At 38.2% G+C, this 15344-nt stretch overlaps 1 protein-coding gene across 1 annotated transcript; it reads right to left on the bottom strand.

The window, feature by feature from the left end:
• Nucleotides 1–2434: 2434 nt before the first annotated feature.
• LOC125896195 (fibronectin type III domain-containing protein 7-like) lies at nucleotides 2435–15344 on the bottom strand. The gene is made up of 14 exons (XM_049588585.1): nucleotides 15291–15344; nucleotides 15167–15179; nucleotides 14828–15088; nucleotides 13921–14181; nucleotides 12150–12410; nucleotides 11172–11435; nucleotides 9648–9902; nucleotides 9266–9523; nucleotides 8488–8742; nucleotides 7352–7606; nucleotides 6315–6575; nucleotides 5976–6005; nucleotides 5790–5827; nucleotides 2435–3272 (listed from the first exon to the last, which is right to left on the bottom strand). Exons 1-13 carry the CDS (start codon nucleotides 15342–15344, stop codon nucleotides 5796–5798), a joined length of 2460 nt encoding a protein of 819 aa, XP_049444542.1. The 3' UTR covers nucleotides 2435–3272; nucleotides 5790–5795.

Below are 15344 nucleotides of genomic sequence, written 5' to 3'. Positions count from 1 at the left end.
TGAAAAATGCTGGCAATCATGTCCGCCTGGCACAAACCCAGTGGCGTGCACAGACTCTTTGAAGTGCAGGGGCGAAAAGAAAAAAAAGGGCACTTTAGCGCACATTTTGGCTCCCAAGAGGGCACTTTAGTGCATGTTTTGGCTCCCAGGAGGGCACTTTAGCGCGCGTTTTGGCTCCCAAGAGGGCACTTTAGTGACAGAATGTTCCAGCATCATGGTTCTTATATTGCCAGACTCTCCCCTCTTCATATATGGCAGAATATGTCAACTTCCAACTTGCTAGGGTAGTTACATGTAAAAATGTAAGAATTTAGTCACACGGATTTGTTTTTTTCATTGATATAAAAATGAATATAAAATACAGGCACATAGAAGGTCATGGAATGATGGCAAATCTGGATTGCCCAGATTGTCCTGAAAAAAAACAAGCATGTGTATGTAGCCTTTATAATGTGATCTTTAAAGTAAAGGCAGTAAAAATACCCCAAAAAAGGCCTAGGGCCCATAGGGTTAATATCTGAAGTGCAAGTCCATCCTCATTTGACAGAGAAAGCACTACATAAAAAGAAAGCATAGAGTGACCAAAGTGTTACTGTGAAGCAAGCTTATAAGAGGTGGATGATAATGGGTTTTTTTGTCATCATTAAACCTCAATACTATGCTGGATTTGTTGGTTGTTGCTTATTAAAGCTCTACTCAAAGTTGGCATGGATAATACAGCTCAAGGAGGGGGGTGAGAGAGTCGCGCATATAAAGCAGTAAATCAGATGACACTTAAATTTTTGACTGTGTCACAACGGTTACGATTTTAAGCTCAAAATTACCCTGTAGACAGGTGTCTCTTTGTCACATTTTGTGTGAATTCAACCGGAGCGTACACTTCACCCTGCCTCTGTGTGCAGCCATTACCCAGCTCCATAAATGTGTACTTCCAAAGTGTACTTCAGCCACACCCTCCGTTTTGTTTTAACAGTCACAGACCTGCTGCTCTCTCAGTAACACAGGAGAGACAATTTTACGTTTGCTTTCGGCATTAACCTACAGAAGGTGAAGTGTCGAAAGGGTTTTCAGAAGGGTTTGGAAAAAATAGCAAAGACATAGGCCTAATTTGGACAACATTTAAAATACACAATAATCACAAAAGAGAAGGTAATAGTAGAAGGCCAAATACCAAAAAATTATAACTCACAAGTCAGGGTATCTGGACCGTTGAATTTTGATTTGGTTTGTTTTTAAATTTCAAATGAATTACGAAGTATCCAATGATACCCTGAACCTTACACAATATGCAGGGTAAATTGTAACATGGACTTTTGATGTGGTTGGTTACACAGGGTCTATCCTCTCCTGCTTCTAGCCAGTTGACCACAATACCACCAAACAGTGACCCTCAAAATTCCACAGAAATTGGACGTGTTTCAGCTGAGTTCAGATTGTTTTCAGCTGACATAAGTAAATTTCTTTGTCATACTCCTTTTTTGATCACTGAGTTATCTATGTAAATCACCGAATCCAACCATATACCATCTTAACAACTGTCTTGCTGCCTAAAACAAAGCACCATTTTAACTACGTAACCAACTCCCAGCAAGTGTTAGCTAGGCTTGAAATAATTTCACCACAGTAGCGTTAGTTGTAATGCAGTGTTACAGCTAAGCCTCATGTCCTCAATTAAATGAGTTATGCTTTGTATTTTTAAATTTACCAGGTATCTTATAGAAACACAATTTTACAATCTTGTCAATATTCATACATTTCATACTCATATTTTGACATGTGGATCTAGGAAACCCATTCCATGTATATCTGAATATTGATGACAGACTAACAGATGGATGGATACCTGTACGGATCCCTATCCTTACCCTGATGAAGATGGAGACCTGTAGTATATTAATAGAATGGTATTGAATTAATTGTGTGAAGCAGACTTTTCCAGCAAGTGTTACAACTAACCTCTTGCCTGTTACAATTTACCCAACCCATGCATTTGCAGATGAAAGGTAAGTTCTAGAAAAAACAATAGCTGTTTATTTCTAGCAGAGATGTGTATGTTGTAAAAACAAAACAAAAAAATAATTCATCTTAAAGAGTTTTAATAACTTTCAGCCCAAAATAAAATGTGCTAGGTTGTGCCCTGCTCTCCCCTAAGTTAATTTGGTACATTTCATTGAACTGGCTCATATACCTGAGCTGAATTAATGACAACAAATACAATTAAGTTGAAATTCCATAACTCAATATGTTAAGCTAAATTAAAGCCAGAAATTGTTTTGACTTATTGGTCAGATCCTTTTTTTTTTACAGAGTTCCTTTTATATAATACCAGGGTGAGAATTTCAACAGTACACGTGACTAAATGTAATCTTTAATTCTGTAAAGCACACATCTATATCCATAACAAACCACAACACACAACAATAATGCTGGGAATTCTTTATTAACTGTCATATGCATCAGGTTTACACAACCACAGTGACACATATTTTAAACAGTTAAACACATCCTGAGAACAAGCGACTGCACACTGCAGAGATGGTAGGCTACAGGGTGACACATGAACAGACACACAGATCAGTGTCTGTCACTTATTGTCAGAAGGCTTCCTACTTGGGGTTGGAGCTACACAATGTTTTAAAATTTGGTTAATTCTTCAATTAATAATTCTTAAAATGAAGGGGCAAAATTGTTGAAAATGTGTTTTGGGGCACTGTTACTGTTCTGCTAATTGTTTTTTTTGTTTGTTTGTTTTGTCAATTAGGACTCAGGGATGAAAATAAAATACATTTTAAATTACCCAAATTACAACTTTCTCAGTGCAGCATAGAAATTTAGTTATGGTCATTGTTTTATATTTTGTCATGAGAAACGTCTTTAAATTTACCTCATCCTCACTAATGATATTGTCTCATGATACATATTTTGATAGGTGCACACAAAATGCACTCTTGTTTGCTTGTTTTGTCATTTTTAAGTGCTTGATCTTGATTGTTGAGGGCACAGTGATGGCTGACTGTGATATACCAACATAGTTTAAAGCAGGTTTACACCACTTGACAATATTACTTACAACATCTAAATAATCTCAACAATATCTCAGACATTTATTTCACAGTATTCATCATGTTACCACATATGTATCATGGCCAACACACAAACATTTTGTTTTTGGGTAACTGCTGTTCTTTTATTTAGCTATGAGCATGGCTTTATTCCTTTGGGGCTGAGGTGATGCAGGAGGAAGAGGAGGATGAAGGAGGTGTTTGTTACATCTGTGGAGAAGACATTCTGTCACATTCAGTTTGCAGAACTTTTATATTTACTGCAGGTCATTTACAAACGTTTGACATGTTTTAACATTAAAGTATTATATCAGTGTTAGAATTTTGATACAGAACCATCAGTTCAAAATGCAAGTAATGATTGATTGTGACCAGCAGAGGGCAACATTAAAGCTACAGTAGGTAACATGCTGAAACCGTAACTTTATCCTGACATGTATAAAACAGATAATCTGTGGGAAAAATCCCATTCCTCTGGCTCCTGCTAGTGCTACTCATGGCATCTGCAAGAATCTACTACACTTGAACAAAAACGACCAATCAGAGTCAGAAAGAGTCTCTAATGCATGTCAGTCACTGCTATTGACAGTTGACAGTTTGAGTAGAGACTCCTCCTGGCTGTTTTTGTTCAGGCACAGTGATGTCTTGCAAATTCCATTAGGAGCACCAGGAGGAGCTAGAGCAACAGAAAATTGTAAAGATAATCTCTCTCATGTGCTACTGTGTGAATGTAGTTCGAGCAAATATGACAAAAAGTCATTTTTTACTACAGTTAACTACTATACTTTTAATACAACTAAAGTCATGCAATGGATGTTGTTAATATGTCTTGAGAAAATAATGTATATTTGGCTTTTCAGTAGACCTTTTCACATTTTATGTCTCGACAGTGTTGCTTTAATATTATTTGTGAGAGATGTATATATATATATATATATATATATATATACATACATATATGTATATTAGCATTTGCATATTAATATTATTTGTGAGATATATATATATATATATATATATATACATACATATACAGTACAGGCCAAAAGTTTGGACACACCTTCTCATTCAATACGTTTTCTTTATTTTCATGACTATTTACATTGTAGATTCTCACTGAAGGCATCAAAACTGTGAATGAACACATGTGGAGTTACTTAACAAAAAAAGGTGAAATAACTGAAAACATGTTTTATATTCTAGTTTCTTCAAAATAGCCACCCTTTGCTCTGATTACTGCTTTGCACACTCTTGGCATTCTCTCCATGAGCTTCAAGAGGTAGTCACCTGAAATGGTTTCCACTTCACAGGTGTGCCTTATCAGGGTTAATTAGTGGAATTTCTGCTTTATCAATGGGGTTGGGACCATCAGTTGTGTTGTGCAGAAGTCAGGTTAATACACAGCCGACAGCCCTATTGGACAACTGTTAAAATTCATATTATGGCAAGAACCAATCAGCTAACTAAAGAAAAACGAGTGGCCATCATTACTTTAAGAAATGAAGGTCAGTCAGTCCGAAAAATTGCAAAAACTTTAAATGTGTCCCCAAGTGGAGTCGCAAAAACCATCAAGCACTACAACGAAACTGGCACACATGAGGACCGACCCAGGAAAGGAAGACCAAGAGTCACCTCTGCTTCTGAGGATAAGTTCATCCGAGTCACCAGCCTCAGAAATCGCAAGTTAACAGCAGCTCAGATCAGAGACCAGATGAATGCCACACAGAGTTCTAGCAGCAGACCCATCTCTAGAACAACTGTTAAGAGGAGACTGCGCGAATCAGGCCTTCATGGTCAAATAGCTGCTAGGAAACCACTGCTAAGGAGAGGCAACAAGCAGAAGAGATTTGTTTGGGCCAAGAAACACAAGGAATGGACATTAGACCAGTGGAAATCTGTGCTTTGGTCTGATGAGTCCAAATTTGAGATCTTTGGTTCCAACCACCGTGTCTTTGTGAGACGCAGAAAAGGTGAACGGATGGATTCCACATGCCTGGTTCCCACTGTGAAGCATGGAGGAGGAGTGTGATGGTGTTTTGCTGGTGACACTGTTGGGGATTTATTCAAAACTGAAGGCACACTGAACCAGCATGGCTACCAGAGCATCCTGCAGCGACATACCATCCCATCCGGTTTGCGTTTAGTTGGACGATCATTTATTTTTCAACAGGACAATGACCCCAAACACACCTCCAGGCTGTGTAAGGGCTATTTGACCAAGAAGGAGAGTGATGGAGTGCTGCGGCAGATGACCTGGCCTCCACAGTCACCGGACCTGAACCCAATCGAGATGGTTTGGGGTGAGCTGGACCGCAGAGTGAAGGCAAAGGGGCCAACAAGTGCTAAACACCTCTGGGAACTCCTTCAAGACTGTTGGAAAACCATTTCAGGTGACTACCTCTTGAAGCTCATGGAGAGAATGCCAAGAGTGTGCAAAGCAGTAATCAGAGCAAAGGGTGGCTATTTTGAAGAAACTAGAATATAAAACATGTTTTCAGTTATTTCACCTTTTTTTGTTAAGTACATAACTCCACATGTGTTCATTCATAGTTTTGATGCCTTCAGTGAGAATCTACAATGTAAATAGTCATGAAAATAAAGAAAACGCATTGAATGAGAAGGTGTGTCCAAACTTTTGGCCTGTACTGTATGTATATTAGCATTTGCATATGTCTCCAGCTTCCACTATAGGTCTGACTTATAACTCTATAATCCCTGTTTACTTACCATATGCTAGTCCAAACTTCTTTTCCCTCTGTAAATCACTGCAGAAGAACAGATTGAAGTAACATTAGAAAAATCATACATTTAAAATGTTTTGCTAATCTTTGTTTTATCACTAATTGCTGGGTGATTTCAGTTATTTTGACTTCAGATAACTTTTTAAATATTTATGCAGATTATTATGCTCACCTGAGCCAACGTTGTTCCCTAAGCAAGTAACTGAAAGGGCAGAGAGAAAAAGAGTTAAATTCAATTACAAACATTGTTGTCATCCACATCCAACATTTTTCATCTTCATCACCTTACTTCATCCTGTCGTTTCTGATCATTTAAAATGTCTGAATTGTCTTTACTGTTGTTCTATTTCAGATAATCCCAAATAAAGATACTGGAATTCCTTTACAGAAGTATATAAATATACTATGAAAGTATATACTGTGATTACAAACATAGGACGGAAAAATAAGCACTGAAACAAGTCAAATATTTTTCATAACCAGACAGTACTGTGAGATGCCACTGTCATACCTGAGTACATTCTCTGAGGGCAGAACTGGACTTTGCTGCCCTCTGGTGTGAGCGGAGCCACCACTACATTATAGACGTCCCCACACTGGACGTTGCCAACATCACAGCTGCTCTCCCCCATAGAGGCAGTGCAGGTGTAGCTGTTGTTGCTGCTCGTCATCTCTGTGATGTAGCTGTGGCTGCTGCCAGCACTGCGCCAGTACACCCGCAGAGAGTTACCGGCCATCCTGTAGAGCCGGACTCCTGATGGACAGCAGGCACCTGTGTGTGAGAAAGACGAGAGAAAGAGAGTGATGATGTGATGTGTCTGTTTTGACTTTATTTTCTCAAAGGTTATAAGATGTTGGTGGATATTTAATGTTAAACCGAATTTAAAACAACGATATAAAGGCCATTTCAAAGACAGTTGGAAAAAGAAACAGTAACAAGACCACCTGTGTGTTCTACACATACTGAGTCTTTGAGCTATAAACATTAATTGGACTGTTTACCCTAAAATCAAAAGTTTTTCCTGTTTTCTGCGGTGCTATTTATCAACCTAGATTATTTTTACATGAGTTGCTAAGTGTTGGAGACATCGGTCAGAAAGATGTCTGTCTTCTCTCACATCAACTGTATCACTGCGCAGAAGGAAGCATGCATCTACTCATGGACAAGCTTGTGCTTGTGACAGCATGAAATATAAACATTAATAATGTCCTCCTCATCTAAGCTGTAACGTCAGCTGGCTCAGTGGTGAGCTAGAAGTATCGGTTAGCTATAAACTAATCTCAACAATCTCACAATTTCAAAGGAGGCTTTCTTGTGAGTGTTGATATAGTTCCAACATGAAGCTGCTCACGAGGTTTGTGGATTATCTTGAGTCACCAGGTTATGATTTTTGGCAAGAAACATATCTGTGGACAAAATTATCGGTATTGTTTGATTCTATGTGTGACAAGTAATACATTGACGTTAACTACTCAAAATACATTTTTAAGCAGATACTCATTAATGAAGTCTTTGCTTCTTACTGGTTAAAAAACATCATCACTCACTGGACGAGAAGCCCTGATAGGTGCAGTTGGACATGCGCCCACTGTGGCTGTATGCCTCCATGGTGACAGTGTAGTTGGTTCCACAGGTGATGCATCCCATGAGGCAGTGGGAGTCTTCTGTGTGGCAGCGGGCGTGACCACGTGTTGATGTCAGAGAAGTGATGAATGTATGAGCCCCTTTGGCATGAGACCATGAGACGTTGGTCACCGCCTGCGTCACCTGTTCCACTGTTAGATTCGGCGGGCAACAGGGTTCTGTAAAAATAGATGATATACATGGATGTTAGGGGTGTAACAAAAAGCTACCATCTGTTTGTGTTTATGTCACAAAAATATCTGTATTGATATCTGTATTTCTATGATACCAATGAGGGTCTAGCCTATATGTATATACACATATGTTGTTAGAAATCATCTGATCTGCGTCACTTTCTGCATTAAATCTCTGTTATTTATACTCCTCATAAATAGTGTATCTACATGTTTAGCCACCAAAATAATACTGTATTTATGTACCTGAATTAATGCAGTGATAAAATATATTTACATTTATATATAATGGTTTTAGAGCTTGGCTCATACTGGAGGCTAAAAGTGAGGAAATCCTGGTCTGCACTGCTTCTTTTTCAAATCGGTTTCTCATAAATTCCCTCAACCTTATGGAAGTGCAATATAGTATAGGAAAACACAGCAGTACCTTTAAATGAATTGTAATTAATAACGTGCAATCTACAAATTATTTGAAATTCCAAAAATACATTATAGACAGTATATCATCATTCTTGAAATCAGTCTTTATGCTGACGATACATACTTTTACTTTAGTACTTTAGTATAGTGAACAGGAGACTTTAATTGTAATGGAGTAATTCTACATTTTTGTATTGCTACTTTTACCTAAGTAAAAGAAGATTTCTTCTACCACTGCCTATCAGAGATTTTGGACCAACGTGTTAGACAGCGCTCTCAGCACAGTTACTCAGACTTCTAAAATCACAGAAGGGTTGGAGCTATTCTGGAGGCCCTTGGTGACCCAACACATCACTAACTTGCTTTTATATTGTTTTTTTTCTTTAACTTGATACCTGTCTGTACCCTTTAATTGAGTGAATCAATCCAAATTTAACCACACTCACCTGTTTCCACAGAGTCAGAGTAGCTGGGTAAACTCTGACCAAAGGAGCTGGTTGCTGTGACACTGACTTCATAAGTGGAGCCGCAGGGAAGGTCGGTGATGTCACAGCTGTTTCCGCTGGTGGTGCAGGTGTGTTTGCCATCATCTCCCAATGCGCTCACAGTGTAAGTAGCAGCCCTGTTGTTTGCTGTCCAGCTGACACTGACGCAGGAGGAGTTTTTCGGTTCCAGCATCAGATTCATCGGCATGCAGGGAGCTGATGGGGATGAAGGAAAGAAGTTTTAAAATGGCTGAGTTCACTGAGTGTGTTTGTACCTTTGAGGGTCTGACCTCAGGGGTGACAATGATGACAAGGCTGTTCAGGTCAATTATGAGATATTGTAAAATTGTTTTCTTACAATTAGTGTAGTTTCATTAAATAAACAAGCAATAACAGACTATTGACTACTATACTATACTACTATATTCAACTAGTAATTTCTCATACTGGTTTAAAGTATGTTGTGAATTGTTCAGTCATTTTTTAACTAATCCTTTAAAAAAAAAAAAAGAAATATGTTTAACAAAATGTTTTTGTGCTTCTGTGTCTAACTCTTAACTTTGAATCGAATTTGAATATGCCCTATAAATAAGTTTCAGTCTTAAGATTTTATGTTTTATGTTAAATCTATGAACCAAAGTTGGCAACACTGTACAAGAGAGATAAACAGAAAAAAGTGAAAATGTAACAGGATATTTGCTGGATACATATATATAATATACGAACAGAAGTTTTCTACCTGTGTTTTGGGTGTGAGCTCTGCATGAACGCTTGCATCCGCTATATTCATTGCAGGGTGTCACCACCACGCTGTAGGCACTGTCACAGCTGAGATCAGAGAGGGCACACACCGGTGCCGTGTCGTTACACAGGATGACCTCTGAACTGTCTGCAGCCCGAGTCTCATACAGATCTGCCCCCTGCGCGGCCGTCCACGTGATCTCCAGTGTATCGGTGCTCACCACGGAGACTGATACACCCTCTGGACAACAGGGCACTGAAAGACACAGGTGATACACAAGCAAATAGACATAAACATATATTGATCATAAGCAGGAAATTGAAGAAAATCAGTCTCATAACTCAACATCTTGAAACATGTCACCTCAGTTGCTACTTACAGGTGGTGTAGTTGAGAACTTGCCCTGGAGGACTGCAGCCAGCTTGGTTGTACGCGAACACAGACATAAAGTAAGTGTAGCCACACTCGCAGTGGTAGGTGCAGTTATTGCTGGTGGTGTTGCAGGTCCCCTCGCTGCCGTCACTTCTCTTGATGAAGGCCCCGTAGCTGTCGGCATGAGGCACTGTGTCCCATGTCAGCGTGCAGTTTCCTTCCGGTGACTCCTCAACAGCCAGAGACTCTGGTGGGCAGGGGACTAACAGAACAGGAGGGCAGTGAGTTCAATCACACTCATATACCGACAGGGCCTTTAGAGCACCCTAATGCTGTGTCACTTTACATCCATAACTGTTAATGTGGTCATGTACTGTGTTTTTCTAAAGCAGTTCTCTCCAGTAATCACAAACTAGTCATTTCCATTTTCAAATGTACATTCTTACGTATAACAGACTAACGATTTTCTTCAGTTAGATGATTAAGGGTGATAATAACTCTTGTAGCTTATTGTAGTGTATTTTTAAGTATGTTTATTATTTAATTATAGTTACCATTAGTTTTAATTTATTAAATTGATGGGTACTGCAGCATGATTTGTCTTTTTAGATTTTCTTATATCTTATATTATTATGTTACAGTCGCTTACATTTTTTATTTTTTAAGAGAATATGATGATGAAACTAACAGCTGTCCCATAGACAAATCTTAAATATGCTACAAGTTGCTGCAGTCCTTAAAGGTGCAGACCTTTTTTCTCTTTCCCTTCTGTGTCTGTGCAGGTTTAAATGCAGTTTAAATCAAATTTATTTGTCTGCTTATGCGCCATAGATTTAATACCTCACAATTATAACACAGTAAAATCTAAATATCTGCAGTTGCGCTTCACCACACCAGTTTACAGACTTGTCAAAACATTATTCCATAGCACATTATTTGCCCTCTTTTTCCCCATTTGTTTTCAGCAGAGCAATTTCACTCAGGATGAATAGAGTTTAATCTTATATTAACTCCTGTGGTGTGCATTAACAGTAGAATAGTTAGTTCTCACACACTAAATTGAACTACAAAACACTCATTAAACTTTTCTTGTTATAAACCTATTATTTTACAATTAAATGCTAAATGTGGTTTTTGGTATAAGGCATGAGTAATATGTTAAAAAAATCTTATATAATGGTGTGTGTAATTTTTTATGTTATTTGATATAATGTGATGTCATGAAATATATGGTAGTTCATAGAGAAAATAATCGGATGATAATAATGATAATGATGGTAATGACTAATCCATAATTAATGAAACATCTGACAAATCAAAGTACATCATCATATTGATACATAAATAAAGTAAATCCTCATTAAATGTAATACTGTTTTCATAAATAAGGCCTGCTTGGTAGAAACACCTCTATTCTATTCCTTTTTTCTATATAATATCAAAGTCAAAATCAGTATCAAGAAAAAAAAACAGTATCAGCCAATATATATAAGTGTGTGGATCTGATCACAATCAAATCTCTAATACTCACAGGTGATGAACACCACAGGGTTGGATGGCAAGCTGGGCCCGGCCGGGTTGCAGGCGGTGACCTGGATAGTGTGTACCTCTCCACAGCCCACTGGCGACAGGGTGCAGGGGCTGGATGTGGAGTTACATGTGAGGTTCTGGTCACTCATCACATGGTACTCGATGTGTCCATAGACCTGCTGATCGAGTTCCCAGGATACAGAGAGTCCGGTCACACTGTTACTCATCACCAAAGAGACGCTGACAGAATATGGTGTTGGAGGTCCTGTTCAGACACAAGGAGAAAACATAAAGACACAGTTACCTTTTCAGGTTAAGATTTTATAATAAGTTGATAAAATATGATATATTTCTGATGTAGTGCACGTCACTGCTCATATTTCTTCACTTCTACTTACGCACCTATGTGTAGAATGTATTTACAATTGTTACATCATTGCCCTGACAGCATAAGTCTGTAGGAAAAAAACTGAGACAGTCCTGGCAAACTGGTCAGCCAAGTCATGCTTCATCCTACCACAAGGGGTTGTCAAAGTAGAGAGAACTTTTACTTGTAAGGAAGTATTTTTCCAATGTTATGTAAATGTTTTAAATACTATTTCCATCACTTTCAGTCGGGTACTTCAAAGCTCATGGAATTATTGCTCCTTTGCAAATATATGATTTCACTTTATATTTTACTGAGGTGGTGGTTTGGGTCTCTTTCTAACCCTAACTACTAGGATTGGGATGTCAGAGGGTTTATAGGTTTCTGAGAAAGTGTTTCTGCTGTTCTCTATGACAGGGTTCAGATATGTAACTGTATCTAGTTATTTGTTATTGTTTTTTTCCCACTTTCTTAATGTATAATATTTTTAAATGTTATCATAAAGGTAAACAGACTTTATAGCTACAGGTGTATGCATGTCGCTCTCCCCTATAGTATGTGATTACACAGCCATCCACAGAGTATATAAACAGTGTCTCTGTGCTTCCTTACTTGTCGTCTGGTTGAGGTACAGACTCATCTCCCCCTTTCGGCCCTCAGGGTCCCAGGCGACACCCTTGATGAAGTAGAGGGAGCCAGCATCCAGGCCAGAGATGGTCAAACTGGTGTCTGAGGTGTTGTGCTTCATGTCAGTGCTTGAGCCAAGCTTGTATATAGTTATGGAATATTGGACGGCATGAGCAACAGGAGCCCAGGATACAATGATGCTGTCGTTGCTGGGAGAGGAGGTGGAGAGCTGAGGAGGAGGAAGAACTGAGGAAGAGAAGAAAGATTGACACGTTTTACATGCTCGATGCAGACTGTACTTAAATACTTAAAGATGTTTGGGTTTTTTTGCTTTGATTGTTTGTGCCCTTAGTTTGCCACATATCTATGAGCAGAGGTGGGTAGTAACTAGTTACATTTACTCAGTTACATTTACTTGAGTAACCTTTTGGATAAATTGTACTTTTCAGAGTAGTTTTAATGCAAAATACTTTTTACTTTTACTTGAGTTATATTGTTTTAAAGCAACAATACTCTTACTTGAGTACAATATTTGGCTACTCTACCCACCTCTGATACATAATTACATATATATGTATATATGTATATATATATATACAAGAAACACAAATATATACTATATACTGTATATATATATATATATATATATATATACAGTATATATAAGAATATATTTGTGTTTCTTGTGCCTTGATTTATGTTATGTTTGTAAAGATTTAATTTATTTTTGTTTTAGTTAAAGGAGTATCGTTTAAAATACCTGAATTTGCAGATTATTATTTTTGATTGATTGATTACATTCATGTTCTTATTTTACAAATAAATCAGACGTTACTCAACAGTTACTCAGTACTTGAGTAGTTTTTTCACCAAATACTCTTTTACTCTTACTCAAGTAATTATTTGGATGACTACTTTTTACTTTTACTTGAGTAATATTGTTCTAAAGTATCAGTACTCTTACTTGAGTACAATATTTGGCTACTCTACCCACCTCTGTCTATGAGTCCCTCAGCTGCTCTTTAGGCACCACCACTGTATGAAAATCAGTTTTTATGCAGTTTACAGGCTAGGTGAGCAACTGACCTCAAATGTGTGAAATTAAATGTTAAAACTTTTTTGTCCTTAGACCTTTGTTTCATCTCTTTTGTTTCCAACATGTGACTGAAAAGCATTTTAAATTCATGTATATTATACTAAAGCTGGATCTCACATATTACATTTGTGTAATTAAATAAAATCAGAGATGAATAATGGCAAACATTGAACAAAAAACAGCGAAACTGTTGAATGGAGTTTATTTGGCTCATGTGGATCAGATTTTCCCCCCGGGATGGGGTGAGAGTTGACAGCTACGTTGTCAGGATGAGGTCAGCCCATTGTGTTTGACACAAAGGGGTCAGGTATAGTTACCATTGACACAAGAGGCCTTGAGGGGCTCTGAGGCATTTACTGGATAAGAAAAACCTGGATTTGCACAAACACTAAAGATGGTGTGTGTATACATATACTCACAGTACTGTACTTAGTGGCTCTGCTGTGGGACAATGAGACAGATCAAGTGACCTCTACAGGGCATGGGGGTTTATGAGGACAGGACACACTGTTTCTCAATGAATGTGTGATTCATTTCTTCACGTAAATCAGCCCTTGGCCATTTTTTCCCCACTTTTATGAGGTTTTGTTCCCTAGCTGTGTAAGTGGAAACACATAAATCCAACATTTCTTAGAGAAATAATGAGACAAACAACAGTACCTGTTTTGGTGGTAATGGAAAGAGACGGCTGATTCCGGCCTCCACGGTTCATAGCCATGATTCTGAGCGTGTACTCAGTGTATGGTGTGAGGGATGTAATTTTAGCAGGGGAGGAGGACACTGTGTCTTCTCTGAAGAAGCCATTGCTGTTCTCAATTCGTATGATGTAATGAGTCGCCCCAGTCACCAAGCTGAACTCCACTATCAAGGTGCTGCTATCCTGGGACTTCACTGTATGGATGGGATCCATCATCTCAGGGGCTGAAAGAGTCACAGTCAGAACGGATCAGAGATGACATCCAAGAAGAGGACAATGCTGTAAAATTTAAATTCAAACAGAAAGATTTTGGTAATGAGATGTGAAGAATGGCCTCTACCTTCTCAGCAATTGTTGGCTGTGAAAGCTACCTTTTTAGCTACAAATTTCAAGTATTAAGTGAAGGGAAACTGCATTTTATTTTGTCTCATCTTCCTGGGTACATTTGAGGAAACTACACACTGTATGTAATAATAAACAAATTCCTCTTAGATATTTTAATCACAATTAAGCGAGACTAAAAGTGACTCTGTGATCCTTTGTTCAGTGCACTTTCGCAGCTGCCCATCATCAAAATAACATTTAAGTGTTTATATTTACATTGTAGCATTAGTTATTACACTGAATTCACTATTTATTTTTTCAGGCTGTTTTCTGTGTTGACAATGAATTAGTGTGCCTGAACACTGAAGCAGAAACTGTGCTGTAGACATTTTTTTTTTCAGACAAAGTCAAACAAATGCAAAACCAAAATAGTAAAGAACTGCTTGTTTTTTAAATGGGAAATGAAACAACAACTAAGCACTAAACAGAACCTTGTATTACTAACTGTTTAAACATTACAGGTATATGGATACAAGTGTACCTCACCTGTGGATGACTCAATAACTGCAGTGCTCAGTGGCATTTGGGAATTATCCAGAGCTTCAACTGTGAATGTATACATGACGTTTGGGGACAGAGAGTTGATAGAGCCCATCACTGTGTTGGGACCAAATGTGGCAAACGCAATGGGGTCGCTCGGTGAGCTTTGGGGGGCGACGGTGATCTTGTACGAACTGGCTCCAGAGTACCTGATCCATCTGAGAATCACAGTCTTGGATGTTGTTGAGAACACGGATACCTGGAGATCTAATGAGAGAGATGTAAGAATATATGTAAATATGTGTAAACATGATAGAAGTGGATTTATAATAAAACATACAGTACCTTGAGCTGCAGCCTGCAAAATAAGATGAGAAAATACTGTTAACAATATGTGTGTCCCTTTTCAAAACATTTTATGAGCCTGAATTTGAAATGAGCTACAAAAAATGGTATTCCATTACTGTACCTGTGAGCAGATGCCCAACGACACAAAAATCACCAGCCACTTGATAACTCCCAT

The sequence above is a fragment of the Epinephelus fuscoguttatus genome, linkage group LG10 (genome assembly GCF_011397635.1).
Source record: "Epinephelus fuscoguttatus linkage group LG10, E.fuscoguttatus.final_Chr_v1".
NCBI classification, from domain to species: domain Eukaryota; kingdom Metazoa; phylum Chordata; class Actinopteri; order Perciformes; family Serranidae; genus Epinephelus; species Epinephelus fuscoguttatus.
Note: the sequence above shows the minus strand (reverse complement) of the source record. Positions and strands in the feature narration are given on the sequence as shown.